A 23517-nucleotide genomic window follows, 5' to 3' on the forward strand; every position below is an offset into this window, starting at 1 on the left:
GGGTTGGTCCAGCAGGGAATTCTGCTGCTCTGGTTATCTGGTGCATAGTGAATAAGTGAACATGGAATCCAAGTGGCTTCAATTTTTCATTCCATGGGGGGAGGCACAGCCAGAGGGTAAGGGATCCCTCATGCCCAAATTGAAGTTACACGTACACACATATGCTGTTGAACTTGCTTTTTCCATTTCATAATATCACGAATACCCTTCCATTAAGAGCATAGTCTGTAACAGCTGTGTAGGGTTGCTGAAGCACCACCATCTAATTATCCCAGTGACCTTGGGCAAAAGGGGTATATTACTAGTCGTACCATGCAGTGTAAATGTAAAAAAAGGGTTTGGTAATGGAAACACTTGGACAGAAAAATACAGTACAAATTCCTGAGTATCCTACAGAGATCCAACCAGGCAGAACAGGACTGGGTATATATACCATGGAAGGTCTCTAATTGAGGAAATCAACCCCCATAATGGTCTAAATTTTTAGAACATTTGTTGGTGGAGGAGGGGCAATGCAGAATATATTTAGACAAGCACATAATAATGGTAGCTTGCTAGTACAGCAAGTTAGAAAAGGAGACTTCAGAATCCTGGTAGCCCATTCTTTCAACAATCAGGCTGCTTATATTTTGCTGTCACAATACTGCAATAAGGATTGGCTTATTTATGACTATGTATGTCAGAGAAATACCTAGAAATTAATTTTCAAAGGTATGTGTATTTAAAATCTTGATGTTGCTAAATGGTTCTCCAGAAATGTTGCACCATTCACAGTCCATCTTCTACATGAGGGTATTGGTTTCTCAATAACTTTGTCACACTCCTCTCCCTATGAATCAAGACTACCCAATCTCCCTTCATTCCTCTCCTGCTGAAAATTACTAGTCGTACCATGTTTACAGGTACCATTATTACAGGAATTCCAGTCTCATCTAGTCATTGACTGGTTTTCTTTTTTCTCTTAAACTGATTTCAAGTTAGAACACAAATTTTTTATAGGCACAGGTTCTGGTTCTACTACCTACCTTACTACCATCTACCAAAATGTAACTCAAGATGTGTCAAGTTCCAAAGACAGAAACTAAGTTTCTGATTTATGTAAGTTACTTATAGTATGTTTCATCTTCCATCCCTAGCTGCACTATACAAAATAGCAGCTATTAGCAAGATGTAGCTCTTTACATTTAAATTATAATTTAAAATGTAGTACCTTGTTTAACTAGCCACAGTGCTCAAAGCTGCCTGTGGCTAGTGGCTACTGTATTGGACAGCACAAATATAGAACTTATCATCATGCATAAAATTATGTAGAACAGCACTGCTCTAAAATATAAGCTTTTGGGGCAAAAGGACTATGACTTTTTTAATCTTCACATTCTCAACAGTGTATTGTAGATATTTAATGAGAGTTGCAACAATAAATAATACATAATAAGAAATGTAAACACTGAAGCAAAAGGAAGCAGAAAAAATGTTTAATACTAGATGAGATATTCCAGGTGCTTTTGTAAGAACAACTCAATCATTCTATACAGAATTTACAATCATTTCAACATACAAATTACTCCACTTTGAATACTCTATTTTAAAGTTTAAAAACCATTTAAAAGGCTTTGTCTTGTTTTCAAGGATAATGAGGCAATATGCTTATTAAAACACTAGTATGCAGCACTGAATACATTACAAGTAGTTGATTAATGTTCTTCATCCATAACTTAAATGTTAAACCTGAGGAATTAGAAGTTTCATTATCAGAACCACATAGCAAAACCATAATGATTAGACATACCAAATAACCTGTAGACCAAGACCTGCAAACTGTTTAATAAATCCAACTGAAAGCAAAACATATGTCAGGATACTAAATGATAGCCAGGTTAACAAGGTTTTGAAATGCTTCCTCGTATTTTTTTAAAAATGACAATGCAACAAAAGTTGTCAAATGTTAAGTGGGCACATATGCCTGTTACCATTTATCCAATGATGACAAACTATTTGGATATTTGGGAAAAAAATTATTTAGACCAAATTCAAACTTTGCATGTGGCACTGAGAAGTCATCATTTGAAAGTGCAAATGCCTGAATGGAAACACAGCTTAAATCATTTGATTATGCTACTATTCTACACTAACATACTAATGCCATGGGACAAGTTACATAATTCTAGAAAGTCTTGACTTAAGAGTAACAGGCTTAATGAGAAAATACAAAAAGGCCACTTGTCATGCACAAACTAAAGAATGTTAAAGGATGTTTTAATCAGGGTTTAGTTTTTCTTTTTTTCAATCACTTTTTTAGTTCTGGTGATAGCACTGTAAGCACATGCTTTAATCAAGGAAATGGCATCTAAAAGTATCCAAACATTTACAAAGCATTTTACTGTTTTTGAAGCAACTTTCACATACTCCATTTCATTTTATTCCTCACAACAACCCTGCGAGGTAGGCTGAACAAGTTACAATTATTTTATGTAAGGCAATGGAGGCCCAAAGATGGTAAGTGATTTATGTAGAGGTCACAGATCTAGCAGATGAGAACTAAGTTTAAATACTTTAAAAGAAATGAAGCCAAAATATTTTTCGTTATATCCAGAAATTTTTTTAAAGACTAGTGATTTAATATAAATTACTCCAACACTTTAGCTATTATATATCTTATAGTGTGAATTAGTTATAAATTTGATTTTAAAGAGCCTTCCTTAAATGGTAAACTAGACTCAATGCTTTGGTACTTTAGAGATATTGGAAATGTTAAAAAAAAGTATTCTCATAGCTCTTAGGCTCTCCAAAAATGTCTAATACTAATAAAAATGCCTCTTACCAATCATTTACAATTTGACTTATTTTAAAATTGGTCCAAACTTAAGAAACTCCATGCCAAAGCAAACACATTCACCTACCTTCTGCCCTACATACTGTGAAATCCTCTCATGTCCATTCCCAAGAACCAACTTATATTTAATGGGTACCATTAAGAAAATAGATCAGTTAAAACTAACACAACTCAAATGATTATGAATCAAAAGTCAGTACCTTTTATTGACCCAGAAATAACAAATACTGTTTTAATAACTGCGTGGTCTGAGGAGAAAAGTACTATGGCAATCTCTTCTACTTATTTATATGCCAATACTAACCTTTATATGGCATATCCAACAATTTATCTTTTCAACAAAAACAACATATACCAAACGTAATCTAAACTCCAAGTTACTTAAGAAGCTTAAAGTATTTACATTAATCAAATGTTCCAGGTAACAAAGCTATCATATATGACATACCAGGATCACAAATATTTGCAAAATGTGAATACTGTAAGATATGCACAAAACTAAAATTATACTGAACATGAGGTAATTTTTCTGTGATGATTAAGGAAACATTCATGATCTCTTATAATGCTATACTATTAGCACTATGAAATGGACATTTTGGTTAGAAATAACAAATAACTTTATGGTTGCCTGGACACTGAATAAATTTATGCTGACCATATACTTCCCTAAAAGAATATATGCAGTGTGATGGACAGTGACTGCAATGGGGTATGGGTGGGGTCTTGATAATATAGGTAAATGTAGTAACCACATTGTTTTTTCATGTGAAACCTTCATAAGAGCATATATCAGTTATACCTTAATAAAAAATAAAAAATAAAAAATAATATATGCAGTGTGAAAATAAAATCAAGGGAAAAATTTTCCAGACCCATTTTATGTGATTATATAAAAGTGAACTATATTATATGAAGTTAATTTGAATTTTTTAAAAATTAACAAATCTACTTTCAAAACATTGTTTTTGAAGATGTAAACTTTGCCATACCACTCAGTAGCAGCAAAACTATACTCACAGTACATCAAACTTCATTAATTTTAGAATTCTGAAAGTAAAGTAGGACTGTTGTTATCACAGACACTTAAATATTTGATGTATGAATCAGCTAATGAATGAACACTGATCTAACAAATACAGGTTTTAAAAAACATTATGATGATTTGAAAATATGATCCTTAGTTTTTTTAGCCTCAAATCACATACTTTAGAGTAAGAAGTCTACACTCTCTCTAAAATTAATACTCTTTGAAATAATCATTTTCCAATTTTTTTATCCTTTTCTATTTTTTTCCAGTGTTTCCAAAAGAAACAATTAAAATTATACAACTGACTATAATTTTATGGGAAAAGTATATAGCAAAAAACTAATCATTCTAGGTAAGTCATGATATAGAGTATTTTGGCCTAATTAAAAGACTTCATTAAAAATTACTTTTATTATTTATACCACCAAGGACCAGTCACAAAAAATTCAAATTATACATGATAGTGTTCATGCTTTAATTTCATAAATGAGTAAATAAAACCAAGTCAATATGTGTCTTTAGATGATAACGTGGGCTAAAATTACTGTGCACAGAATAAAATAGGCCAAATAGAGCTGTACAGCAGCAGTTCATGGTTTCTCAACATGGTACAGACACCATAAATCAAATTCATGTACAGACAGGCACACCCCTAATACTTTCAGTTTGTTTACCTATCTGTAACACTCAAAAGATCACTGTATATTAAATTTCTACATGCATTCAGTTATTAAATGCTTAGCATATACATATTTACCGAACATTAAAGACATATGTGACATGGTCAGTCCAAAGAGTCAAAATGAATTACAAAAAAATTTTTTAAAGTGCTTAAGGCAATTCTTTCATTTCTTTATCCAGTTTACTAAAACTGGTTTGGGATTTACTGCTAAAAGAGAAATGTAATACTAATGCATGTTTTAATAAAACAATTTTTTACACCTGTGATACATCCATTACTGTCAACCTCTCATGCATTTCTTTTACAGAAAGCAATCATGTTTGGCCTATCAAAACAAAGGGTAAATAAACTAATAAAGGATGTTTAAAAGGGTATATCAAAACTTTCCATAATGAATAAAACTGAGCAATTTTAGTTCAAATGCCAATGAGTATGGCCAAGTTAATAGTTACCTTAATTTGAAACTATTTAAATAGGCACTACAGTTGATTCTTTTCTACTTTGAAAATGAGAATGGCAAACTTTTTCCAATTTAACTCAACACAAATAAACACAAAACAACTAACCTAAAACCCTGTACATTTTGTTCTTTATCTTTAGAGACTTTTAAGAAGCACAGTAAGAGGAAAACCTCAGATTTTTATTCTGAAGTATAATAGCATTACTTCAAATGAATTTTCCAAGTGAATATTAAAAAACTATGAAGGGTTTCAAATGATATCATGAGCACAGGAAAGAATCATATGCACTCCTCCAGCCCCTGATTAATATTTCCTTTTCCATACACCCCGTGCAATAGAAGGCCCTCACCAGTTTAATAACATAATGGTTGCTGGCCTACGTATCAGTTGACATGGGGCATGGAGCAAGAGCATGCTTAGAGGAAGAAGGCACTGAATTAAAGAGAAGATACAATTATATAAAAACATAATAGTTAAAATTTTATACAAGAACTCCTGGCTTTTTCTGTGTCATTTTTGCTAAAATATACATGTGTAACTGTTCACATAAAACAGCACCACCACTAAGTTACTCCTTTCAGGTTTGCCTCTATGAAAGACAGTAATAGCTTCCTGGTTCCTTAGATTGTTAAATAACCCCACTGTAGGGAACAAAACATCCAGAGATTTCTCAAAATCTCTAGGAGAAATAAAATCCAAAATTATATTTTTTGGGAGAAGTAAAAGAATATCTATTGACATATTTCATTCTCTAAACTGCCTTATAGTCTTTAAAATTACCAGTGTTTCATAGATAATGGTGCAGATATGAATGTCCTCTGGAAAAATAATACTCAGCTCAAATAAAATTGCTCAATTAGCTAATCATCCTATCATTAAGCAGTAACTTTAAGAAAGAACAGGCTATTCCTATTTCACAGGCCTTTTTGTAAAAGGCAACTCATATGTAAGCAGCAAGCCACTTCTTGGGAGAAAGGTGTCATGGTACAATATAAGTAAAATATCAATGAAAGAAAATCAACATGAAAAATTTAAAAGAGTTTCAAATATCAAGGAATATACAAGTTCAGACCTCTTTAAAATGCTCAAGGAACTCAAATACTGTAATTACAACTTTGAGTCTATATTGATTTTTGAAAGGATTATACCCATTAAGAAAGCAAATAAATGTAGCAAAAGGATTGAGAGAATAACCTCTGAATAGTCATGTGCCAAATAAGTCAGAGATATGTAGGCTTTTTCAAAACACTTATTTTTAACCCATTCCATACCTTATGAAAAAGCAGATATAAATGACTTCAGTAAATAAGTTTTAGGCAACTCTTTATAACCTATCCTTCTTAGATAAAACTTAAGTAGTATAGGTTTTTCTGCCTTCTAGATAACTTCAATAAACTTTAATTCCTACTAGAAATGTTAAAAATCAATATAATTATCAGTTATTACCAAACTCAAGTGAGAATTTTACCAGAGATAACTATTAAAGGTAGTATTAAACTAGATAACAAAATCAGAAAACATAAAGCTTTGAAAAATCTTACCCCTCATTTAAAATGATGGAATGAAGTTGAATTACTCCACAGGACAATAACGATCTCCTTTGCCACTGTTAGTGCAGCAGATAAAGAACTGCAGTTTGAGTGATTTTAAGCTGTTAAGTCTATCCACTCTCTATTTTCAGTCATAACCACAAGAGAAATATCATATTTAGAAAAGAGAAAATGATGTACAATCTAGTCAGTAAACATTAGAGGATAATTTAGCAAAACTCATTTATAAAAAGGAAAAAAATAAGCCATTGTAAGAAGATCCTTCCAGTATCCCCAATTACTAAATTTTCATAAAAACTTAGAGGATTGTTTATTTTTAAAGTTCAGTGTAAGAAATAAATAATAGGTAGTGCTGCAATTTTCATTTTTAAAGGAAGTATAGAGAGAGGTGGCAAGATTTAAATGCTTTTCCCTCAGGCTCTAGGACTACCATATGTAACTAAACATATTAGAAGAGCCAAAGTAATCCAAGAAACACAAAAGTGGGTTTCTATGTAACTACTTATATACTACCTTTCTCACTTATTCTTCAAAACATCGGTTTCCTGTTTGACATGTGCCTGCTTCCACGATATTGCACAGTAGGTTCCTGTGAGTGCTTCCTACTAGATGCTTAATGCTAACAGATTCCAGGCCTTAAAGCAGAGCATAGCAAACCTGACTTCCACCACTCGTAACTTCAGTGATTAGTAACTGCACAGAAAAGGCCTCCCAATCAAAAGGGGGCTCCGCATATTCTAAATAGGCATTAGTGAGTAACATTGTTTAGGCTGCTAGCTGAACCAGTCATTCCATTTTCACTTTTCTGAAGTGTTCTTACAGCACTTGGAACCTGCATCCCAGTACTCAAAGAAAGTCCACCACACCAGACCTAAGAAAAGACAAAAACAAAGCTTCAGTCAAACGTCAAGTCAAATTGGAACTTAAAAGATTCTTAAAATTTCCATTTGAAAGGCAAAACGCTAAGTATGTGAACATTAACAAGTTCTAAACTGATAACCTCCATATTTGAACTAAGGGGAGACACAAAGGCTAACTCAAATCTTTTAAACCACAGAGGCCAGAGGAAGTCTTTGTGGTAAGCATAATCCACTGGAGCACAAGACTGGAGCACCCACTGTGCTCCAGAGAGGGACCTAACAAAGGCGGCAGAAATTTGGAGATCAAACTGGATTAAGCTAAGCAAAAGATATAGGTTATCATTACTGATGCTAACTTTACAACTAAGAAAAGTGCGCAAGAGCCAACTTCCTTATTCCAATTACTGCTTTAGATTTTGATAATTAATAAGATGTGACCTGAGAGACTCTAGGAAACTAACAGCACTGCTCCCTGTTAACACAGTAAAATCCATTAATTTCTTCCCTAACTTGTTAATAATAACTCTTTTATAATTCTTTAAGGACTTCTGAGAATAATGCAAATGGTGATATCCAGATATATCTGCCATATGCTATCATCATATATGTATATGAGCTTTTGAAAAATAAAACTGTTTTGCCTGTGAACAGAGCAGCTATCATTCAATAAAATGATATAGAACAGAGTCAAGAGAATTAAAATGTGAAAACGTGGATCATTTAAGAATACAGATCATGAACTGCCATGTATGTAGCAGACAAAAGCTTAAGGCAAGGAAAACGGTAGAAATTATTGAAGTATTCCCACCTTTAATCATATCCTTACAGTACTGTACCAAAAAATCTACTGACCCATAAAAATTTATAATACATAATTAACATCTAGATTTTTTAAACTAGCAGGTTCAGTAGTGATAACTCCCAAAATACAAAAGTGACTCTCTGATTATAAAACTATCATATTACTTCCTTGGAAATTATTTAAGTGATTTGTCAAAATATTTATTCAAAGTATCTAGCATGAAGGTGCAGGGGCAAATTAATGGAAAATGCTAATCTTTTTCAGTAAGTGATACTGGAACACTTAGACATCCATACGCAAAATAATAGATCTCAAACCATACCTGATACCAATTACCTCAAAATTAACTCAACATGGATAAATCCAAATGTAAGAAACCTAAAACGTCAAGGAGAAAGCAAAGAAGAATATCTTTGTGACCCTGAGTTAGGCAAAGCATGATCCATAAAAAAAGGAAGAAAAAAACTGGACTTCATCAAAATGAAACATATCTCTTCAAATTAAGAACATGAAAAAAGCCACAGATAGGGAAAAAATATTTGCAAAACATTAATCTGATAAAGGACCCATATCCAGAATACATAAAGAGATCTTAAAACTCACTAATAAGAAAACAAGTCTGGTGCTGGGAAAACTGGACAGCTACATGTAAGACAATGAAACTGGACTATTGTCTGACTCTATACACAAAAGTAAACTCAAAATGGAGCAAAGACCTGAATATAAGTCATGAAATTATAAAAACTCTTAGAAGAAAACATAGGCAAAAATCTCTTGATATAAGCATGAGCAATTTTTTCCTGGACACATATCCTCAGGCAAGGGAAATAAAATATAAAATGAACAAATGGGACTACATCAAACTAAAAAGCTTCTGTACAGCAAAGAACACCATCAGTAGAACAAAAAGGCACCCTACAGTATGTGGGAATATATTCACAAATGACTCATCTGATAAGGGGTTAACACCTAAATTACATAAAGAATCCATAAGCCTCAACATTCAAAAAACAAATAACCCAATTAAGAAATGGGAAGAGAACCTAAACAGACACTTCTCCAAAGAAGAAATACAGATGACCAACAGGCACATGAAAAGATGCTCCACATCACTAATCATCAGGGAAGAGCAAATTAAAACCATAATGAGGTATCACCTCACACAAATTAGGACGGCCACTATCCAAAAGACAAGAAATAAATGTTGGTGAGGATGCAGAGAAATGGAAACACTCCTACAGTGTTGGTGGGTATTTAAATTGGTGCAACCACTGTGGAAAGCAATTTGGAGGTTCCTCAAAAAACTAAAAATGGAAATACCATTCAATCCAATAATTCCACTACTACGAATTTACCTGAAAACAACAAAATCCGTGATTCAAAAAGACATATGCACCCCTATGTTTATTGCCACACTATTTGCAATAGCCAAGATATGGAAGCAACCTAAGTACCCCACAATAGATGAATGGAGAAAAAAGATTTGGTACATATACACAGTGGAATACTATTCAGCCATAAAAAGAAAAGAAAGCCTCCCATTTGCAACAACACTGGTGGATCTATAGGGTATTATGCTCAGTGAAATAAGCCAGGCAGAGAAATATAAGTATCAAATGATTTCACTTATTTGTGGAATATAAAAACAAAGCAAAACAGAAGGAACAAAATAGCAAAAGATTCATAGATACCAAAAAGGGAATAGTGGTTACAAAGAGGGAGTTATTGGGGAGTTTGTAGGGGAGGGGTAAGAGGATAAAGGGGTACAATAATTCACAATCACAATATAAGTTGGTAGTACAGGTATAAGTTGGAGAATACAGTTAATGATTCTGTAACATTACTACATTGATAGACAGTGTCCGTACTAGGCGGGGTGAAGATTTAATAATATGGGCAACTGTTGAAACACTGTGTTGTATATTGAAACCAACATAAGATTGTATATCATTGATACTTTAAAAAATAAGTAATTTTTTTAAAAGTAAACAACCTAATTTTTAAAATGAGCTAAAGTTTTTAAAAGGCTTCATCAAAGAAATGATACAAATGGCAAGTAAGCACATGAAAAAATAGATGCTCAACATCACTTAGGAAAGAAAATTTAAGTTACAACCACAATGAAATACCATTATACACCTGTTAAAATTGCTTGTTAACTAAATACCTGACAATATCAAATAATAGCAAGGATGTGGTGAACTCTCATATATTGTTAGTAGGAATGCAAAGATGGTACAAATGCTTTGGAAAACATGGTAGCTTATAAAGTTAAACATACACTTTCAATGTGCTCTAGCAACCTCACTCCTAGCTATTTACACAAGAGAAATGAAAATGAATAGTCACACAAAAAGCCACAGCAAATATTTACAGTACCTTTATTCATAGTTGCCAAAAAGAAAAGAACCTAAATGTCCTTCAACTGGTGAATGATTGAGTAACATATGGTACATAACGAATATGGAACATTAATCAGCAATAAAAAGGAACTAATGACAAACAAAACAACATGGATGAATTTCAAATGCAATATACTACAGAATCAAAAATCTACATACCATACCATTTTTTTCTTTGATAATCATTCTGCGAGAGACAAAATTATAGAGACTAAAGCTGATTAGTGACTGCTACATCTGAGTATAATAGGAGAGGTCCACTACAAAGGACTATGAAGGAATTTTCTAGGGCGATAGAAATGTTCTGTATCTTGATTATAGTGGTGGTTATAAAACTGTAAGCATTTGTCAGATCCCACAGAATTGTAATTCTATAAAGTATACCTCAATAAACCTGACTTAAAAAAAAATTAATCTTGTACACACAAAACATTTAACAGTCATTTGCCTAGTTAATAAAAACAAGTCTTCAATGAACAACAAAGATAAATAAAAAATTTAACCAGCTTGTAAGTACATTTCCTAAAGCATCTTATGACATTTACTAGCATAATTACAATAGTATGTTTGGAATGAAAAAATAATAAACTCACTACGTATCTATCTGAGAGTGACTCAAATTAAACATGAAATCTCCCCTTTTATCAAAACATATTTAAGACTTGGGGAAAAAAATAACTGATTTTCATATGGTAAAAAATTTGTTTCTAGCTGGTCAATTTGGAAAAGCAGCCAAAAATACATAATAATACAGCAGAGTTTTGTGACAAAGTAAAAAAAAAAATACCACTTGCAATATCCCTAAGTAGTTTTCTATGAACAGTAACTTTATTCACTAATCACTTTTACTTTTTAATGAAAAAGTAGAAGTCATGGTATTAGCATTATTCTAAACTTATTTTAAGATTTTAGGGTATCTAGAGTAAATCATTATCAATTTTGAGATTTAAAAGTACTGTACTTTAAACCCACCTATAACCTGAATCCTTTCTCCTCATGGTTGAGAGGATTTACAGTTAGGGGTGATGATGTTAGAATATACATACAAAGCATTCCACCCAGTCTGCAATGGAAATATAGCACCTAGATTTGTAGAAGTAGCCCCCAAGTTCTAGCCAGAATAATGATGATCTTAACTGGATTGCAGATCTTCTCACAGTAGCCCCTAACTTTATAGAGAAATGCAAAGCATAAAACAGTAATATTTGCTTTAAAAAAGATTCAAAACTAAGTTTCATTTTGTATGGAGAATCATGTTTTTATTATATACACCAACCTGAAACTAAGTAGTCCTTAAATTATATACATGTGCAGAGACACATACACATGCAGCCTACCATACATAGAATTATCTAATATTATACACAGATGACACTGCACTGTAATGGAAAAGGGCTATTCTTCTCAATAGATGGTCCTGGAATAAGCAGATATCCATATGAAATTAAAGAATGTATCCTGACCCCAACTTCACAACAAACACATCAATTCTTCTTTGTACTTGCACTGTAAATGCAATCAGTATCTGAAGGAAAAGCTTTTAGAAGAAAACACAATATTTTCATGACCTTGGGGTGAATACAGACTTCTTAAAACACAAAAAGGACTAATCATAAATGAAATATTGATAAATTGAACTACATTTAAATTAACTTTTGTTCATCAAAAGACACCAGTGAGAGAGAAAAGAAAAGCCAGAGTGGAAAAGATATTTGCAATATATATACCTAGCAAAGGACTCAATATATAAGGAACTCCAAATCAACCAATGGGAACTAAGAAGGGAACCCAATAGAAATACAGGCAGAAGAAATGAACAACTATTTCACAAAGATTATAACCAAATGGTCAATAGAATATAAAAAGGTGTTCAACAGCACTAGTCACCAAGAAAATGCAAATGAAAATCACAATGTAAGGACCAAACTTTAAAAAGAACAACACCAAATCTTGACAAAGATGTAGAAAAACTCAAATTCTCATATATTACTGATGATAAATTAGTATAATCAATGACTTAGGAAAACCATTCTACAGTTGGTTATACAGTTACCTTATGATCTAGCAACCCCAATCCTAATTATATAACCAATTGAAATGTATACATACATTTACCAAAAGACATGAACAAGAATACTCATAGCTGTTCTACTTACAGATGTTTCCAAAGGGAAACCACCAAAGTATCCAACTACATTAGAATGGATACATAAATTATGATATAGTCATATAATGGAATACTATTAGTGAACTACCACAACATAATCTCACAAACAAAATGTTGAGCCAAACAAATTCAGTTTGATTCCATTACATGAATTTGAAAAGAAAGCCAAATGAATTTATGGTATTAAAACTCAAGATAACAACCTTTGGAAGAGGGCTATTAGGGGCTGGAAATAGGCATAAGGGAGCTTATGAGGTTCTGGAAATAGTTCATTGCTTGATTTAGATAATGAGTACAGTTCTATGAATATTCATCAGATTTGATTTGAGTATTTTTATGTATTAACTTTAACTTCAATAAAATATACCAAAAATATACATACAATCACAGATTTGAGAGAAGTGGATAAGGGAAAGGGAGAGGAATATGAAGAAAAAATAAGATTCTGGTTCCCCAAATATACAGCATAGACGGTTCTCTTTCAAGATGTCAAATCAAATAAAATATAAATTAGGTACTAACCATGAAACCAGGTAGTACTGGCTGAGTAAATTTCATCTTAAAGGAATACAACAACTGTTTTGAGTTTGCATCATAGAATGAAAGTTGACCTAAAAGAAAGAAAAGTCTAATTATACAAAAAATATATATTATCTAATTAAGTCAAACATATAACCATGCATAAAAGTAATAATTAAGTGCATATTTTGGCATTACTTTTTTTGTTACTAACTGTAAGGACTGCATTTTATAATTCTCACTTAATATCAGTAGTAAACATGCTTAAGAAAAAAACCCAAATCCAGTTTTCTTTCCCTAGTTTTCAAGAGTTCCATAGTGCTCCTATAATCTGACACTATTCTACTTATTCGACTCTGAACTATTTATAGGTTTTATCATTATTTAACAAATAGTTTCCTTAGCCCAATAAAAAACAAGGCTTTTTCCTCCTTATTTATAACATTTTAGCCTCTCTACCCAAATTCTATCACCATTTAAAGTTTAGTCTATTAAACCTTGTCTTCTAACTGGTTGAAGCCATACTGCAGTCTCTGGAAATCATACTATAGTTATCCCAGCTTCAGCTTTGTTCATTTTTAAAATCCTCTCAGTCTGTCTTTCGCCATGATCATACAACTAAAATAACTCTTTCTGACCACCTAACTGTCCAACCTGATGGTCTCCTTACACCTGTTACCACTTCTTGAAACCTTTCTCCCATAACTATTCTCTTGGTTTGTATCCTAACCCTGAGGATATCTTGTCTCTTTTTTCTCCTATTCTAAATGCAGATGCCTTTTGTCCAGGCTCTTGTTTCTCTCTACAATGCTCTTTAATAAGTTAGCTGCCACCAAACAGGAGAGGAGAAAAGAAGTTAACATTTTTGCCTACTGTTAAATACTAGGTGCCTTATATACATTATTTCAAAATATTAAGCAACCTATATATGGTCACAAATGTTTAATTGTTCTATGCAATCTTCAGTAGCCACTCTGAGATGCTGTTTCTACTGTGTAGCTTCTGTTCTACTTCCTTCTGAATTCTAGCACTGAATTTTGAAATATTTGCCAGACATGCAACATGGTTGTTCTGCTGGCTTCTCATTTTTCCCTAGAACTCTCTATGTTCCCTATCCTGTTGATGATCTATCATCCTCTTGATCACACTGTCTGGAACCTCAGAGACATCTTCAACATCTCTGTGTCTCCACCTGCAATCCATATTTAGCCATTAAGTTCTATGAATTCTACTTTCACACTATCAAATCCCTTCTTGATTGCCTGCTGCTTCAGTGCTTCTTACTACTGTCACTCAACACACACTTATTTATGGCTTACTACATTAAAAGTACTTGCCAGACAATAAGTATAAAATACTTTACAAAACAGACTTGGTCCTGCCTACAATGCTTAAAGACTACCTTTTGAAAAGTTTTACCCTATCTATGTTTGCCATCTCTTCCACATTTAATCATTTACTCTCTAATATTTCTAAAACTAGATTAGCTATCATATGACTACAGTTTTCTAAAACATGCAGAAGCCCTCCTCCCTCAACTACTAATAAAGACAAGCTTGTTATTATTTTTCAAGGCCCCCAGAATCTGATCCCATCCTACATTACAATTCCTTCCATACCCTATGCTCTAGGTAACAATTACACTTCTCACTACTATCTTTGAGGAGCCACAAAGTATGGAAAGGAGAGAGAAGATAAGCAAATGTTTCTTGGTATTTGAAAAAGAAAAACAAATATGTGCCAATAAAGTTACGTTTATCCTGAGGAAAATTACTTATTTGATACAAAGTGAATAAGTGAAAAAGAATGCAGCAAAACGGATATGCCATCAATAAAAATAAATCAAACCAAAGTTAACTTATTTCCTTTTCTGAGTAACTAGGTTGAGAGTTGATGGAATTATCTGGACACAATGTTACTATAAATGGTAAAACTGGACTTTGTTAGCTTCAAGTGTCAACTTTGAGAGAAGCATCTATAGAATTATTGTTCCCTAGCTCAGCAGTATACCACCTTCGAAATTTTTATAAATATTCAGATGGCAGTAGAGAAGATACTTATCAAATACCTAATTGACAAAGCTTAAAGATATTTTATGAAAGATAAGTATCACGTTAACTTTTAGATGATTTTAATGGAGGAAAAGCTTGGCAAAATCTATTAAGATCAAACTTAACGACAAATGTGATATCCTCCATCTGGGCAGAGGTCGGATTCAAGATGGCAGCATGACAGGTGAGACAGAGAACTCCTCCCAAAATCACATAATGTGAAAATATAGTTAACACAACTAATCCTAAAAGAGCAACAGGAAAGAAGGCTGCACCAGACTGCATACACCTGGAGAACAGAGCAGACCTCAACAAACAGGGTTATGTACCAAAGCCTTGATCTGGCGGCACCCAAGGCCTTCCCCCCACTCCAGCTAACAGGCAGGAGGAAGAGAAAAGGAATGGGTGTGGGTGGAAGCTTAGGACTGCTGAACACCCAGCCCTGGAGATCTGCTTTGGGAGTACAAACCTACATTGAATGGTGCTCTGGAGATTAGTGGGGTTGAAAAGCTAAGATAGACAGAATACTTGGAGAGACAGATCTCACCGTTTGTGGAGGACAGGGATCCACATCTGGCTGCCCTTGGAGAAAGGAAAGGAGGGGGGTATGAGAGGCTTCCTAGCAGCAAGAGGGCGCTGAAGGGGCGGGATTTGCAGGAAGCTTGCTGTGTGGGAGAAGGGATAAGTGGACAAGATTATCTGGGCACGCTCTGCCCAACAGGTTGGGAACTTTCAGGAGCTTCAGGCGCTCTATCCCCTGGATGGCTACTCAGCTCTGAGGCCCCCCACTGTGATATGCGGCCTGCCGCACCTTCCTCCTGGCCTGCCTGCACCAGCACACAAACCAGCAGTCCCAGCACTGTCAGCAGGCCAGCCAGAGAGAGGCCCCGCCTATTGCAGCTACAGATGCAAAGCACAGAGGCTGATACCTATGTGTTCAGCCCACTGGTTCTGGCAGTGGAGAAAGGCACTGCAGCTGGGAAAAAGCAAACAGCTCTTTCCTCCCCTCAGGCACCAGTGCTGCTCCCCTGAAAACCCTGACATCACCCCAGGGACTGAGCAGCTCCAGAGACTAGAGCTTCTGGGCACTAGAGGGCGCCACAAACAAATATTAAACATCAAAGGAAACCGGTTCAAACAAAAATCTCACAAACACCAGAAAAAGGGACAAATGAAACTGAACTCACCAATCTTCCAGAAAGAGAGTTCAAAATAAAAATCGTAAACATGCTCATGGAGGTATAGAAAAATATTCAAGAACTCAGGGATGAATTTAGGATTGGGATTCAATCATTAAGAAATTCCATATCTGAAATGAAACATACAATGGAGGGATTTAAAAGCAGAGTAGAAGGATCATGGAAAGATGGCGGCATGAGTAGTTCAGAGGAAATCACCTCCCCAAAACATATATTTATGAAAATACAATAAATACAAACTATTCCTAAAAGAGACACCAGTGGATGCAGTACAACACCAAGGATACATCTACATCTGCGAGAACTTAGCACCACATGAAGGGGGTAAGATACAAGCCACGGCCAGGTGGGACCTGAATGCTCCCCCACCCAAAAACCTGGTGGGAAGAAAGGAGTCGGAATGGGGAGAGAGTGAAAGCCCAGGACTGCTAAACAACCAGCTCTAGAAATCCGCACCCGGAACATAGACACAAGGTGCATGGGGTGCTGGATATTAGAGAAACAGAAAAGCAAAACCTGTGGGCAGGTCCCCGCAACCAGCACTCATGAGACAAAAGAAAAGCGAGTGCTTTCTGCAAGTCTTAAAGAGACAGGGACCCCATAGCTGGACAAAATTGTCCCGGCAGCTAGGAATACCGGGGAAACATAGGCGCCCTAAATGGAGACAGTGCAGCTCTGAAGCCCCTCACAGGACTAGACAGCCTGCCAGTCATTCTTCCAACTGGCGCGGACCCCGACACACGGGCCCAGTAGCAGGAGAGTAGGAGTGCACGCCAGGGGTGGAAGCACTGGAAGGAATCAAGAGTAGATCCATGCACCGCAGGAGAGGCTTGTGCTAGCCCACAGCAGCATGACCGAAAAGCCCGGGCGCGGCTCGCACGCACCCGCAGCAGTGAAGCCAGAGCCCGGAAGAAGCCTATGTGGAAAAGCCCCACGCCCACCAGCAGAGGACCCAGAGGGAGCAGGCGCGCTCTCAGGAGCCAACCGGAATCCCAGCCCAACGCACAGCCACCCAGGCCAGACCCAAAGGCAGCTGCTGCCACACAGCTAACTGGCAGGGTCACCGCTAGCATGGAGGAGCGCACATGGCATGCCTGCCACTCTATGCAGGGCTCCACACTGCTCTGATGGACACCCAGCCCACAGCAGCTTAGGAGATTAACCCGGTGGCTGCTCCAGGAGTGCAGGAAGCCGTCACAGGCAGCAGAGAAGGGCAAGACATCCAGTAGGCAGGAAAGGACTTTCTTCTCCCAGCTGACACACCCACAACCTGCCTACAGCCACTGCTATCACCATGAAAAGGCAAAAAAATCTGGTCCAGTCCAAGATAGTTACACCTGAGAAAGGATCTGCAGAGGCAGAACTAACCAGTCCCCTGAAAAAGAATTCAAAATAAAAATCATAAACATGCTGACAGAGCTGCAGAGAAAAATGCAAGAGCTAAGGGATGAAGTCCAGAGGGAGATTACAGACGTCCGGAGGGCGATCACAGATGTCCGGAGGGAGATTACAGAAGTGAAACAAACTCTGGAAGGATTTATAAGCAGAATGGATAAGATGTAAGAGGCCATTGATGGAATAGAAACCAGAAAACAGGAACATATAGAAGCTGATGCAGAGAGAGATAAAAAGATCTCCAGGAATGAAACAATATTAAGAGAACTGTATGACCAATCCAAAAGGAACAATACCCACATTATAGGGGTGCCAGAGGAAGAAGAGAGAGAAAAAGGGATAGAAAGTGTCTTTGAAGAAATAATTGCTGAGAACTTCCCCAAACTGGGGGAGGAAATAGTTGCTCAGACTACAGAGGCACACGGAACTCCCGAGAGACAGGATCCAAAGAGGTCAACAACAAGACACATAATAATTAAAATGGCAAACATCAAGGACAGGGACAGAGTACTAAAGGCAGCCAGAAAGAGTAAAAAGGTCACCTACAAAGGAAAACCCATCAGGCTATCTTCAGACTTCTCAACAGAAACCTTACAGGCCAGAAGATAATGGCATGCTATATTTAATGCAATGAAACAAGGGCCTTGAACCAAGGATACTGTATCTAGCACGATTATCATTTAAATATGGAGGGATTAAACAATTCCCAGATAGGCAAAAATTGAGGGAATTTGCCTCCCACAAACCACCTATACAGGGTATCTTAGAGGGACTGCTCTAGATCGGAGCATTCCTAAAAAGAGCACAGAACAAAACACCCAACATATGAAGAATGGAGGAGGAGGAAAAAGAAGGGAAAGAAAAAACCGTCAAACGGTGTTTATAACAGCTCAATAAGCTAGTGAGGTCAGACAGTAAGGTAGTAAACAAGCTGACCTTGAACTTTGGTAACCACAAATCTAAAGCCTGCAATGGCAATAAGTACATATCTTTCAATAATCACCCTAAATGTAAATGCACTGAATGCACCAATCAACAGACACAGAGTAATAGAATGGATAAAAAAGCAAGACCCATCTACATGCTGCTTACAAGAGACTCACCTCAAACCCAAAGGCATGCACAGATTAAAAGTCAAGGGTTGGAGAAAGATATTTCATGCAAACAACAGGGAGAAAAAAGCAGGTGTTGCAATACCAGTATCAGACAAAATAGACTTCAAAATGAAGAAAGTGACAAGAGATGAAGAAGGACATTACATAATGACAAAGGGCTCAGTGCAACAAGAGGATATAACCATTATAAACATATATGCACCCAATACAGGAGCACCAATATATGTGAAAAAAATACTAACAGAATTAAAGGAGGAAATAGAATGCAATGCATTCATTTTGGGAGACTTTAACACACCAGTCACTCCAAAGGATAGATTCACCAGACAGAAAATAACTAAGGACACAGAGACACTGAACAACACGCTAGAACAGATGGACCTCACAGACATCTATAGATCTCCACATCCAAAAGCAACAGGATACACATTCTTCTCAAGTGCACATGGAACATTCTCCAGAATAGTCCACATTATAGGCCACAAAAAGAACCTCAGTAAATTCCAAAAGATTGAAATCCTACCAGCCAACTTTTCAGACCACAAAGGTACAGAACTAGAAATAAATTGTATAAAGAAAGCAAAAAGGCTCAGAAACACATGGAGGCTTAACAACATGCTCCTAAATAATCAATGGATCAATGACCAAATTAAAATGGAGATCCAGCAATATATGGAAACAAATGACAACAACAACACAAAGCCCCAACTTTTGCAGGATGCAGCAAAAGCAGTCTTAAGAGGAAAGTATATAGCAATCCAGGCATATTTAAAGAAGGAAGAACAATCCCAAATGAATATTCTAATGTCACAATTATCGAAATTGGAAAAAGAAGAACAAATGAGGCCTAAGGTCAGCAGACGGAGGGACATAATAAAGAGCAGAGAAGAAATAAATAAAATTGAGAAGAATAAAACAATAGAAAAAATCAATGAAACTAAGAGCTGGTTCTTCGAGAAAATAAACAAAATAGGTAAGCCTCTAGTCAGACTTATTAAGAGGAAAAGAGAGTCAACACACATCAACAGAATCAGAAATGAGAAAGGAAAAATCACGACGGACCCCACAGAAATACAAAGAATTATTAGAGAGTACTATGAAAGCCTATATGCTAACAAGCTGGGAAACCTAGGAGAAATGGACAACTTCCTAGAAAAATACAACCTTCCTAGACTGACCCAGAAAGAAACAGAGAATCTAAACAGACAAATTACCACAATGAAATTGAAGAGGTAATCAAAAAATTACCCAAGAACAAAACCCCCGGGCCAGATGGATTTACCTCTGAATTTTATCAGACATAGAGAGAAGACATAACACCCATTCTCCTTAAAGTTTTCCAAAAAATAGAAGAGGAGGGAATACTCCCAAACTCATTCTATGAAGCCAACATCACCCTAATACCAAAACCAGGCAAAGACCCCACCAAAAAAGAAAACTACAGACCAATATCCCTGATGAATGTAGATACAAAAATACTCAACAAAATATTAGCAAACTGAATTCAAAAATACATCAAAAGGATCATACACCATGACCAAGTGGGATTCATCCCAGGGATGCAAGGATGGTACAACATTTGAAAATCCATCAACATCATCCACCACATCAACAAAAAGGACAAAAACCATGTGATCATCTCCATAGATGCTGAAAAAGCATTCGACAAAATTAAACATCCATTCATGATAAAAACTCTCAACAAAATGGGCATAGAGGGCAAGTACCTCAACAAAATAAAAGCCATATATGATAAACCCACAGCTAACATCATACTGAACAGTGACAGGCTAAAAGCTTTTCCTCTGAGATCAGGAACAAGACAGGGATGCCCACTCTCATCACTGTTATTCAATGTGGTACTGGAGGTCCTAGCCACGGCAATCCGACAAAACAAAGATATACAAGGAATCCAGATTGGTAAAGAAGAAGTCAAACTGTCACTATTTGCAGATGACATGATATTGTACCTAAAAAACCCCAAACACTCCACTGCAAAACTACTATAACTAATATTGGAATTCAGCAAAGTTGCAGGATACAAAATTAACACACAGAACTCTGTAGCTTTCCTATACACTAACAATGAACTAATAGAAAGAGAAATCAGGAAAACAATTCCATTCACAATAGCATCAAAAAGACTAAAATACCTAGGAATAAACCTAACCAAGGAAGTGAAAGACCTATACCCTGAAAACTACAAGATACTCTTAAGAGAAATTAAAGAGGTCACTAACAAATGGTAACTCATCCCATGCTCCTGGCTAGGAAGAATTAATATTGTCAAAATGGCCATTCTGCCCAAAGCAATATACAGATTCGATGCAATCCCTATCAAATTACCAACAGCATTCTTCAATGAACTGGAACAAATAGTTCAAAAATTCATATAGAACCGTCAAAGACGCCGAATAGCCAATGCAATCCTGTGAAGGAAGAATAAAGTGGGGGGGATCTCGCTCCCCAACTTCAAGTTCTACTAAAAAGCCACAGTAATCAAGACAATTTGGTACTGGCACAAGAACAGAATAGACTCCAGACATTAACCCAAACATATATGGGCAATTAATATTTGATAAAGGAGCCCTGGATATACAATGGGGAAATGATAGCCCCTTCAACAGATGGTGCTGGCAAAACTGGAAAGCTACATGTAAGAGAATGAAACTGGATCACTGTCTAACCCCATACACAAAAGTAAACTCCAAATGGATCGATGACCTGAATGTAAGTCAGGAAACCATAAAACTCTTAGAAAAAAACATAGGCAAAAATCTCATGGACATAAACATGAGTGACTTCTTCAGGGAACATATCTCCCCAGGCAAGGGAAACAAAGGCAAAAATGAACAAGTGGGACTATATCAAGCTAAAAAGCTTCTGTACAGCAAAGGATACCATCAGTAGAACAAAAAGGTATCCTACAGTATGGGAGAACATATTCATAAATGACAGATCCAATAAAGGATTGACATCCAAAATATATAAAGAGCTCACATGCCTCAACAAACAAAAAGCAAATAATCCAATTAAAAAATGGGCAGAGGAGCTGAATAGACAGTTCTCTAAAGAAGAAATCCAGACGGCCAACAGGCACATGAAAAGATGCTCCACATCGCTAATCATCAGAGAAATGCAAATTAAAACCACAATGAGATATCACCTCCCTCACACCAGTAAGGATCGCCACCATCCAAAAGACAAACAACAACAAATGTTGGCGAGGTTGTGGAGAAATGGGAACCCTCCTACACTGCTGGTGGGAATGTAAACTAGTTCAACCATTGTGGAAAGCAGTATGGAGGTTCCTCAGAATGCTCAAAATAGAAATGCCATTTGACCCAGGAATTCCACTTCTAGGAATTTACCCTAAGAATGCAGCACTCCAGTTTTAAAAAGACAGATGCATCCCTATGTTGATCGCTGCACTGTTTACAATAGCCAAGATATGGAAGCAACCTAAATGTCCATCAGTAGATGAAGGGATAAGAAGATGTGGTACATATACTCAATGGAATATTACTCAGCTATAAGAAAAAAACAGATCCTACCATTCGCAACAACATGGATGGAGCTAGAGGGTATTATGCTCAGTGAAATAAGCCAAGCGGAGGAGGACAAGTACCAAATGATTTCACTCATATGTGGAGTATAAGAACAAAGGAAAACTGAAGGCAAAATCAGCAGCAGAATCACAGAACCCAATAATGTACTACTAGTTACCAAAGGGAAAGGGACTGGGGACGATGGGTGGGAAGGGAGGGATAAGGGTGGGGAAAAAGAAAGAGGGCATTACAATTAGCATGTGTAGTGCATGGGGGGCACGGGGAGTGCTGTACAACACAGAGAAGACAAGTAGTGATATTACAGCATCTTACTAAGCAGATGTACAGTGACTGTGCAGGGGTATGTAGGGGGGACTTGGTGAAGGGGGGAACCTAGTAAACATAATGTTCTTTCTGTAATTGTAGATTAATGATACCAAAAAAAAAAGCAGAGTAGATGTAGAAAAGATGGTGAATGGAATAGAAATTAGAGCATAGGAATACACAGAAGCTGAGGCAAAGAAAGAAAAAAAGGATCTCTAAGAATGAAAGAATATTGAGAGAATTGTATGACCAATCCAAACAGAACAATATCCACATTATAGGGGTACTAGAAGAAGAGTGAGAAAAAGGGATAGAAATTGTCTATGAGGAGGTAATTGATGAAAACTTCCCCATCTGGGGAAGGAGATAGTCTCTGAAGCCATGGAGGTGCACAGATCTCCCAACATAAGGGACCCAAGGAAGACAACATCAAGGTATATAATAATTAAAATGGCAAAGATCAAGGATAAAGACAGACTTTTAAAAGCAGCTAGAGAGAGAAAAAGGATCACATACAAAGGAAAACCCATCAGGCTATTATCAGACTTCTCAACAGAAACTTTTCAGGCCAGAAGGGAG

At 36.1% G+C, this 23517-nt stretch overlaps 1 protein-coding gene across 4 annotated transcripts in view; it reads right to left on the reverse strand.

Moving 5' to 3' along the window:
• Positions 1 to 1458: 1458 nt before the first annotated feature.
• FSD1L (fibronectin type III and SPRY domain containing 1 like) overlaps positions 1459 to 23517 on the reverse strand; it is an 84853-nt gene continuing 62794 nt past the window's right edge. For all 4 annotated transcript variants that reach the window (XM_073226721.1, XM_073226713.1, XM_073226699.1 and 1 more), the window contains 2 exons: positions 13310 to 13398; positions 1459 to 7427 (listed from right to left, as the gene is read on the reverse strand). In XM_073226721.1, the coding sequence (XP_073082822.1) occupies positions 7305 to 7427; positions 13310 to 13398 (212 nt within the window). In that variant the 3' untranslated portion in view covers positions 1459 to 7304. The remainder of the gene's footprint in view (positions 7428 to 13309; positions 13399 to 23517) is intronic.

This window comes from Manis javanica, chromosome 2, assembly GCF_040802235.1.
Source record: "Manis javanica isolate MJ-LG chromosome 2, MJ_LKY, whole genome shotgun sequence".
Taxonomy (NCBI): Eukaryota; Metazoa; Chordata; class Mammalia; order Pholidota; family Manidae; genus Manis; species Manis javanica.